Genomic DNA, 10,504 nt, shown 5'->3' with positions numbered 1-10,504 from the left:
AATTTTTCTTTATTGTTATAGGGTTAGAATTTAAAATTTTCAAAATTAATATATATAATAGAAGTATTTTAGTTATTTTCTATAATAGGGTATTGTAGTCATTTTCTATCAAAATAATATTAATTTAGACCAGTTTAAGATTTGATTCATCATTTTTTGGTCAAATCAATTTGTTTAGCCTAATTTTAATAAAAATAACACGATTTAATCAATTATATGTGTTAAATTTTAATTATTAAAAAATATCTTTATAAAAAAATGTTTCGGCGTCTTTATCTGAGCGACTCCCATTATAGTATTATGCACAATTTTAATTAAGAAGAAGCTACATAAGCGGTTCATTATTAGCATTATTGTACCTTTTGGTACAACGTGGGAAGCTTGTGTATCAATTTTGGAAACACTAGCACGACCAAAACAGAAGCTATTGTTTTAGTTATAGGAACACAATAATTATGCACATAATAATTTAAATTTTATTAAATCAAAGTTAATTCTTATACAGCTAAATAAAGTTATTTATTTTATCAAATTGAAGTTAATTAATGTTTATGTTCAATTATACCAAGACAAATGAGAAATAAGTGAAGTGCACATGAAAAGAGGTATAAGAAGCATGAAATGTACCTTAGCTTGTTGGTTTCAATTATATTGTCCTTGTTTATTAGTACAATAATATTAAATAGACTAAACTAAAACACTATATAAAGGGTCATCATCGATCATCCTAGAAGTTAAAGCCAGAACCCCATTAATAATTGTGCAACTATGAGCGTGCATGCATGAGGATAATATTTAAAAGGGCAAAACATTTTTTTTTCTCTGAATATTACAATAATAATTATATATTTTTTATGATTATTAAAATCTTTTTATCAAAAATTATATAATTATTACTAAAGAGAAAGTATAGGGAGCCAATGACCTAAGCGTACAATATGTACAATGAAGATTTAGAAAATATTAGAGATATGATTATTAGTGTTACATTGTTTTATCAGGTTACGCTTTTGGGATGAGTGATTTCAGGACATGGTATTAGAGTTTCAGATCCGGAAGGTCAAGAGTTCGAACCTTGGTGAACCCAAAATTAGTTTTTTATAACATGAGATGTTTATTATCCCTGGGATCCGGATGGTTATCTCTGGTATCCAGATGATTATTCTGGATAGTATAAGTGATGTTCATTTTATTCATAAACCAAAGCCATTGGCTCCCTAGCACTACTCATTGCTAAAATATTTTAGACAAAAAACATGAGATGTTTATTATCTCTGGGATCCGGATGGTTATCTCTGATATCCAGATGATTATTCTGGATAGTATAAGTGATGTTCATTTTATTCATAAACCAAAGCCATTGGCTCCCTAGCACTACTCATTGCTAAAATATTTTAGACAAAATATAAGACGACATTGATCAATATTTAATTATTAGTAAATGTTCTGATCCGATTCAACAACGGCTATGGATCTACTTATAGATTTTTGATTCGTCGGTATTCGACTGATGGTTAGAGGTGATCAACGTGTCATCTCGTGATCTATAAAAAATTTGGACAACTCGTAAAAATTTTTAGACGAATGAGTCTAAAAAAATGAGCCTATCCAGATATAAATAGGAAGAAACTTACCTTTTTAGTGATACGTTATTTTTCTTAACCGCCTCTTGATATGTACACTAAATTTAACATTGAAGTATCTTTGCAGGTGATTCTATCCGTCGATACATCGACGATTCGATCGATCATCTCATCCCAAAAACTCGCACCCAAGTCCAGATCCTATCTCACCCGATTGTACTTACCTCTACTTCACCTGATTCGCCATTTTTCCGAACATCTGAACTCTAAATATATTAGAGATAATTTTTATTAGTTTTAAAATTAATATTAATGAGCACTAAAAATAATTTTTATCAGTGAGAATGCAATGATGCAAATAAAATAAAACATCCATCCTTATAGTCCAAGTTGACGAATATAATTAACATGGTTCCACTTCCACCCAAAAACACTATAAATAGATGTATCAATTTCCATTATTCACATACATACTCAAAACACAGAAAAACACATTACATCTAACAACACCGCTTTTTATTATACTCCTAAGTCCTATCCACATTAATAGAGCACAAATATTTGAAAACAAAAATGAAGTCCTCATTATCACTCGCAGCAATCATGATATGCTCTGCCATGATGATAGGAATGGCAGCATCAGCAGCGGAACCAGTTCTCGACGTAACCGGTCAGAAACTCAGAAGCGGAGTCAAATACTTCATTCTGCCAGTTCTCAGAGGCAGAGGCGGTGGCTTAACCGTCGGAAGCAGCGTGAACAGCACGTGTCCAATCTACGTCTTGCAAGACAAGCTCGAAGTAACACGTGGCACACCAGTGACCTTCACACCTTCCACTCCCAACAAAGATGGCGTTATTCTAACTTCCACGGATCACAACATCAAGTCCACGTCAGCACCAAAGTGCAAGGAGTCATCCGTGTGGAGGCTTCTCAAGGTGCTGAGCGGCGTGTGGTTCATAAGCACCGACGGCGTTGCCGGAAACCCTGGCGTCAACACCGTTGTCAACTGGTTCAAGATTGAGAAGGACGGCAAAGACTATAACCTCTCTTTTTGTCCTTCTGTTTGTAACTGCTCCACTCTGTGTAGGCCTCTTGGCATTTTCACCGACTCTGATGGCACCAAGCACTTGTCTCTCAGCGATCAGGTTCCAACATTCAAGGTCATGTTCAAGAAGGCTTAATTAATTAAGCTCTAATTAGCCAATAAATAAAACAATGGCAGAGACCAGCTTGCTAGGCCTTTCTTTCTTTCTTTCTTTTTTCAGTTTTCTTGTGTGAGAGAGTAAAATTTTCTGATGGATCAAATAATGGACTCATCAATGTATTAGTAAAACTCCTCAATAAAACGTGCTTTAATTTACTTTGATTATTACTCCTAAACTAGCTAAACTATCTAACTATATAAGGTAACTAGCCGTTGATGGCTCAACTAACTTTCCTATTTCAGCACCAATCGTAGGAACAGAATTAACTGATTCTGTTTCTCCTCTCACACAATCTAAGCCTTCAGTATAATTCGATTGAGCGGTTGGGATTTAACTTAAACTAAACTAAAATAAGACTTAAAACTAAGCCATGGTAATTTATTGATCCCGCTCATTGAAAATAAAATATGAAATACACCTTAAACTCAGAACATGGCAGGGACAATATAGTAATTTGATCCCACTCGGAGCTTCTTCTAGAAGCGTCAACCACTCGTTCGGGTGAAGCATCAGCTTCACCAAGCAATGGTTGAATGCTCAGGGCAATGAGAACAAGAAGGACGACTAATGCTAGCAGTGTGTTCTTCATTAAATTTTTTCTGTATATATGCTTCAAACTCAGTAGTATTTGAATTAATTTGTATATGTCTTTGTTATTGATGGATGGAAGTGATGGGAGTTGAAGAAAATTGGAAGGATCTAGAAGCAGAGGAAGAAATTGATGATCATCAATAGAGGATTAAAGTAAGAAATTGTAATTGAGAGTATAAAGTATTTGTTTATTGAACTAAGGTAAGATTGATTACATCACATGAAAAGATATGCTATATATTTATAGTAGTTGATAAAAACATGGAAAATTAGAGAGTTAACTTAAAATTTAAGAAAGTAACACACATTCTTAATCTTTACCCTTGTCACCCTCCTTTAAACTCATGATCAGTCTTGAAATGATCTTGAGTTTATCCTAAAACGTTCAAGGCCAACAAGGGATAAAAGTTTGGTAAATAAATATGCAATTTGATCTAATGTTGATATGTGAACTATGTGTAGTTGTTCTTGATGTTGACTCTATCCCTTACAAAATGAAGATTCAACTTGAAGTGTTTGGTTTTGTGATGCAAAATCAAAATGGGATTGACATCAATCATCAAAACACTAATATTGTCACAATAAATAGTAGGGGGTGTTGGTATTCGAATATGAAGTTCAATAAGTGAATTCTACATCCAAATGAGTTCAGAATCCACAGCTGCTAGGCCTCTGTATTCTGCTTCGACACTAGATCTGCTTATAACTTCTTGCTTTCTACTAGACCATGATACAAAGTTATCTCCTAAATAAACACAATATCCACAAGTGTTGCGTCTATCGTTAAGATCAGAATCCCAATTTGAATTAGAGAAAACAAACATAGAGTCTAAAATTAGTGCTAGGATGAAAGTTTAGTCCATGATTAATGATTCCAGCAAAGTGCCATAGCATTCTTTTAACGCCATTGCCAATGAATAATAAAAGGAGAGTGTATATATTGGCTTACTTTGTTAACCGAAAAAACAATATCAAATCTAGTATATTTAGCATATTAAAGTGATCCAACAGATCTTAAACAAGAGTTTGGTAGACTAGTTTGTTATAGATGGCTATATATCCGTAAGGCTATCCATGAGACCTTTTCATATAAGGTCATTGATTTTGAACAGTAAAATTGGCCAATTAGTAGTTGTATTTTTGTTTCTATCTATATATTTTTCATTGCTTTCCAGCTGGTTTAATTTTCGTTGCAATAATGGGATTGTAGATAATGAAATCAAGCAGCTATATATAACATTGTTGTATACAATTCTTCAGAAAGAGCAGGAAATTAATTACTTCAGCCTGAAGATTCTGGGATTACCAACTTCTTTTGAAATCCATATTCCAGCAAACAAACCTTAGAAGAGTCACAAAGAAATTAAACAGATTATTAATTATGCCGCTGTTCCAAACAAATTCTTAGTTGGAAAACAATCAAGTCGAAAACTGATGACCCCTGCTGATTCAAAATCTTATAGCCATTAATACCCCAAGGAACATTCATGTGAATATAAAGCTCATAGTAGATTATTGTACTTCCGATGTTATTTCAACATGCATCTTTAAATGAACAATTGTATTATATACATATATGTTACGGATAAAAAAAAAATCATTAAATCAATCATTTATATAAAATATATATTAAAATATAAAATATAAATTAAAAAAAATTAAAAATACATGTATTTATATACAAATACATAATAATTTATTTGATAACTAATTTTTTATATACACATACTATTTTTGTATGTATTTAATATTTATTTTTTTAGGGATAAATATTGTTTTGGTCCCTAATGTTTAGGGTCAAAATCGAAACCGTCCCCAACGTAATTTTTTATTTAGAATCGTCCATAACATTTTATTTCGCATTAAAATCGTCTTTTTAATTTTTTACCGACAAAAATACCTTTTACCACCATCAGGACCTCCCTTACTTCACCACCACCACTAGGGGTGGAAAAAGGACAGGCGGCTTGCTAGGGACCTGTAGCCTGGCCTGCGTTTGGCCTGGCCTTGTGTGGCCTATTATAAAATAGGCACAGGCTCAAGTATGTTAATAGGCCAAGTCCAGACTCACTAGTTAGTCTTATTGGCTTGTCAGGCTTGCCTGAATCTGTTAATACATAATTATATATATAAATAATTTTTTTATTCAGGCCAGTTTGAATAACAAGCCAGATTTAGTACTTTAAAAAAGTATATAGCAGGCTACAGGCCAAGTTTAGGCCAATTGACTATATGACAGGCTAGGCATATTAAGAGCAAAGCCTGGCCTGTTTCCATCCCCTAACCACCACTTCCCTTACTCCCATCAAATACTAATACTCAGAATCAGAATCAAATTCAGAAGCAGAAACAACATCAAATTCAACAACATGAAATTTAGAATCAACATCAAATTCAACAATAAAATCAACACACAAAATTAGAATCAGAAGCAAAAATAAAATAAAAGCAAATGCAGAAGCAGAAGAAAATGCATATGCAGAAGAAGAAGCAAATGCAGAAGCCAAAGTAGAAGAAGAAGCAGATGCAGATGCAGATGTAGAAGCAGATACAGATGCAGATGCAGAAGTAGGATCGGAAGCAGAAGCAAAGCAGTAACAAAGCAAAAGCAAAAACAAACATAGACGCAGAAGCATAAGAAGAAGCAGATGCATCTGGCAGCGGCGACTGGGCAGATTGGCAGTGGTAGGAACCCAGCTCAGCTTCGGATCCCTCTCTCTCCTTCGCGCGCAGCCCTCCTCGCGTCGGGCTCCCCTTCCCGGCAACGCACTCCACGGCGGCAGAAGCATGCATGAAAGCCCGCGACGTCTTCTTCTGTTCGCGGTTCTGCTGGCGGCGGCTCGTGGGCGGACTAGCGACGAGGTAGGTGTCGCGATGGTGGTGGCGGCCTCTTCCCCTCCATCGGCACTTTCTCTCTCTCTTTTTTGAATTTCCTCTCTCGCTGGCTCGTGTTCGGTGGCGAAGGACCTAAAGGTGGCGGCAACGGCATTGGGATTCACGACGATGGCATTGTGATGTCGGGGCTCCCCCCTTCCCCTTCCCCCTCTCCCTTTCCCCTTTTTCCTCAATTTTTTAATTTTATAATTTTTTTATTAGGATAGGGGTAATTTAGTAATAAAATAAAAAAATTTTATTAAAAAGAACGATTTTAATACGAAAAAACATTAAAGATGATTCTAAATAAAAAATTACGTTGGAGACGATTTCGATTCTGACCCTAAACGTTAGGAATCAAAACAGTATTTATCCTTTTTTTTATCTAGACTTAATATCTTTTTTAAAAAAAGGGGGTTAGATTTAGACTTTTGTAAAACCTAATAGTTCAAAAGGCTAGATTATAGGCTTTAAAAAAACCTATATATGAAATTTGTTGGATTGACTTGTTGAAATATTATTTTGTAAAAGTAAAGAATTTAACTTTGAAGTACTGTCAATGTAAAATTGTTTTATATATACATTCAATCATATAATGTCATATTAGCAAAAATAACTATCTTTTACATTGATTAGTGAATGGTCATCCAAATGAACGATTATAATTGCATAACTGTATAAAATATTTTACACAATTCATCAAAATTAAACTCAAAAGTAAATTATTCATAGTTTAATTTTTCAACTATCCACTCGTAATAAATCCAAGACAAAACAAAACAAAAATAATAGTCAAAATTAATAAAGATCGTAGCTTTTTTTTCTTTTTTGTTGAAATAAAATTTTATATTTATAAATTATAAGTATAGTTATAATATGTGATTAATGATTGATATATAAATAATTTATGATTTAAAGATAAAAATCATAAATTTTAAAATATATTTAATGTCAATTTAGATTTTTTGAGTTATAATTCACAAAACAATGAGTTATAATTCACAAAACAAATTTTTTCAAAAAATCGAACTTGAACATGAAAAAATATCTATAAAGACTAACATGCCTAAACTTTGACCATATATTCATAGCATGGGTTATTTCGTCTAAACTAAAATTTAGTTCAACTCGACTTAATCCATTTTCACTTTTCGTTCGCCCTCTACAGAAAAAATCCAGCAAATAGAGACGATTTAATTGTGATCGCTTTTTTAGCGACAATTTTTTCCAATGCTGCTATATCTCAATTATTACTTTATTGTCCCTGTGTGCCCTTAACAAGATGTGGTAGAGGTGGAGGGCTTGGTTTTATTTCCCTCTTAAGCATTGTGCTTGATGCTTTCTTGAAGTTTTGGTGTTTAATTTCATAACCTTAACAAAGCTCTATTTTTATCAACGAGCAATGCTAGGAGACCAGCAATTTTTGTGATTGTTAGCCATTAACTAGCCATCAGTGATGATTTCACTACAAGAAAATAAGCTTTTTGCCACGCTTTTAAAACGTGCCGAAAAGGGCAAAAAAACGTACCGATAGCTTTTCGCCACGCTTTTTGAGCTATCGGCACGCTTTTGAAAGGGTCACATCTGCGAGCATGCCGATAGCTCTATCGCCACGCTTTTTTCGATCTACTGGCACGCTTTGTTTTTTGCCACGCTTTGATCTATTGGCACGCTTAAAAACGTGGCGGTATGTATAACCCTGTAGCCACGCTTTTAAAGCGTGCCTAAAAGTAGACATACAGCCACACTTTTACAGCCACGCTTTTAAAACGTGCCAAAAAGTGAAAACTTATCGTTACACTTTCAAAACGTGGCCTAATCCTTTTCAAATAAAAAAAAAAGAAAAAATAGAAAATAAAATAAAAATATTAATAAGTTAATCTTTAAAATAAAATAAAATACTAAAAAATTAATCTTCCATTGATTTATATGAATTATGTACATAATTGATTTATATGAATTATGTACATAATAAGATATGAATGAAACAATTAAGAAAAAATAAATTCAACTTCCAAAGTAAACATTTAAAAGAATTAACAACTTTATACTAAAAAAAATCTAATCTAACTCCTAAACAACATCCAGCCTTTTCAGCAATCTTTGACGCTGACACCAGGGCTAAGAAACTTCGCACTTGGCAAGAATCTGAAGAGAGAAAAGCAAGTATGTGAACTGAATTGAAAGCCAAAGTAACCAGTGACTTAATGCACGTTGATCAGCACTTCAACATATAGATAAATGCATGAATCAATTGAAGTTATATATACTTACAGCAACAACAAAATCTCTAGCGGCAACAGCAAGAATATCAGCACAAAAACACAACACCAGGGCACAAGCTCTCTACTTGGGATTTTATGGTATCTATGACTTCAAAACCTCTAATAGAATTAGCATTAGGACCTGCTGTCATTTCTCCGGTAAAAGTTGATGTATCATCTAATAGCACTGATGCATAACATCCCAAAACAAGAAATTATTAACAAAGAACTAAAATTAATTATTTCCTAAAACTAAGATTGAAATATTGTACGTATGGAATTCATTTATTTGCTACCTAAGAAATATAAGCTTCACTGTCAAGTTCTTCTTAAGTAAATTTAACATGGTTTTAAACTAGACTTGGTTTTAGTTTGTTATTAAGCAATTGAATCAAATGTTTGTTAGTGGAAATTAAAAGTCCTCTGCCTTTTGTCAGTTTATTATTTGATTACATAATAAGCTACTAACAACAGACATTTCAGTTTACTGTCTTGAGAAGCTCCAAATGCTGTGCCATTTGTCATTGTTTAACCGAATCAAGAAAACACAAAAACCAAACTAGTTTAGAGAAATCAATATATCTAACTGCAAACAAATAGAAGGAATAAGTAACAAACTAAACTAGTATTAGAGAAATCAATCATGCAAGACATGAAAATTAACACCTACCATCATGTTTCTAAAGGACAGTTTAGAAAGCGACTTTCACCTCGAAGTTGGCGTCTCTGGACTTGGCGGCCTTCTTTTCTCAGCAGCAATGGCAAGAGTTGATCAGCACTTTAATATATAGATAAATGCATAAATCGAACGACATAAGATGCACAACACAAAGTAATAGCAAAAGCAAATCTTATTCTATATTAATCAATACTTCAGCAGAAGAACAAAAGTACAATCTTAATTACACGTAGCAGATTCACAAGAATCAATATATTTAAGAGGAAATCACAGGAATGTTCAGCAATCTTTATGGAATATCCAACGTGCAGGTGGGAAAAAACATATCAATATATTTAAGAGTTTTCCCCTTGAATAACAATAAGATCAAGTAGAAAGGGTTCTGGTAATAACAATAAGATCAAGTAACTACAAGATACCATGAACGTCATTAATTGTGACATGCCTTGAATACCATATCAAAGTGTTGTTGCTGCCCAACATCTGTGACATATATAATCCATTCAGCCTTCTCTTCATTCGGCTACTGATTTATTACACTTTAGAAAAACAGCAAGCAGTAACAAATTTAGAAAAATCATATAAAATCCATCTTTGGTTGGATTCTCCTAAATTTTGGTGTGGTTGAACTAGACTTACACATCTTTCACCCAGTTTAAATCCCAGAGCATTTTCACTTCTCTAGAAAAAGTTATGCCTCTCAAAATATGGTTTTGTTTTAAGAAAAGGGAGCTGTCACAGCAGTGAACAGCCCTGCTTCCAGAAGGCACAAATTTCTCTACAAAATTTGAATTGTCCTAAAATTTGGACATAAAATACTAGACATCCTAATATTTCACCTCTTTTTGGTTTCACCTCCAAAGAGTTTCAGAGTATTGAGATATATGGTTTTGAAGTTGCTGTTCCAGAATTCAGACAGCATTCTTTCTGCAGAAAATGACTATTTTCTAAAAATCATATCTCCCAAAACACACATCAGAAAATTCTGAAATTTTAGGAGAACAATCTAGACATCTCAAGGTTTCATAGAAAAATAATTTTACTCATTTTGAGTGGCTAGATTGCTCCCAGTTTTGTTCACAAAGTGCTGCCCGAAACTGCACAATTCTGCAACATGTAACCTTGGGTTTTGAGAGGTCGAAAATTGATTCCTAGCTTTTCACACACTCTAACCTTGTATTCTAACTTTATTTTACCTATTGTGACTTGTTAGAAAGATTAAATCAGCCCCATGTGCTCAATAAGATCATCAACCAGCTCAAGGTTTTCAAAACTGAAATAACTTGTATTATATATATATATATATA

General features: G+C 33.4%; 2 protein-coding genes across 16 annotated transcripts in view; one reads left to right on the top strand and one right to left on the bottom strand.

Annotated features, from left to right (window-relative positions):
• The first annotated feature begins 2,046 nt into the window (after positions 1-2,046).
• LOC107489949 (kunitz trypsin inhibitor 5) lies at positions 2,047-2,944 on the top strand. Its single transcript, XM_016110712.3, has one exon. It carries the CDS (start codon positions 2,157-2,159, stop codon positions 2,763-2,765), a length of 609 nt encoding a protein of 202 aa, XP_015966198.1. The 5' UTR covers positions 2,047-2,156; the 3' UTR covers positions 2,766-2,944.
• Positions 2,945-8,152: 5,208 nt separating this feature from the next.
• LOC107489948 (uncharacterized) overlaps positions 8,153-10,504 on the bottom strand; it is a 4,813-nt gene continuing 2,461 nt past the window's right edge. For 2 of the 15 annotated variants that reach the window (XM_052262408.1, XM_021142910.2), the window contains exons 4-7: positions 9,643-9,680; positions 9,229-9,296; positions 8,529-8,705; positions 8,153-8,402 (exon numbers count right to left, since the gene is read on the bottom strand). In XM_052262408.1, the coding sequence (XP_052118368.1) occupies positions 8,566-8,705; positions 9,229-9,296; positions 9,643-9,680 (246 nt within the window). In that variant the 3' untranslated portion in view covers positions 8,153-8,402; positions 8,529-8,565. Of the gene's footprint in view, positions 8,403-8,528; positions 9,297-9,616; positions 9,737-10,504 lie in introns of all 15 variants that reach the window. The other 13 variants (XR_008009688.1, XR_008009691.1, XR_008009693.1 and 10 more) reach the window with 13 other exon arrangements.

The sequence above is a fragment of the Arachis duranensis genome, chromosome 5 (assembly GCF_000817695.3).
Source record: "Arachis duranensis cultivar V14167 chromosome 5, aradu.V14167.gnm2.J7QH, whole genome shotgun sequence".
Lineage (NCBI taxonomy): Eukaryota > Viridiplantae > Streptophyta > Magnoliopsida > Fabales > Fabaceae > Arachis > Arachis duranensis.
Note: the sequence above shows the minus strand (reverse complement) of the source record. Positions and strands in the feature narration are given on the sequence as shown.

What these genes read in the sequence shown, in the direction of transcription:
- LOC107489949 (XM_016110712.3), top strand. Translation starts at nt 2,157, where the DNA reads ATGAAGTCCTCATTATCACTCGCAGCAATCATGATATGCTCTGCCATG.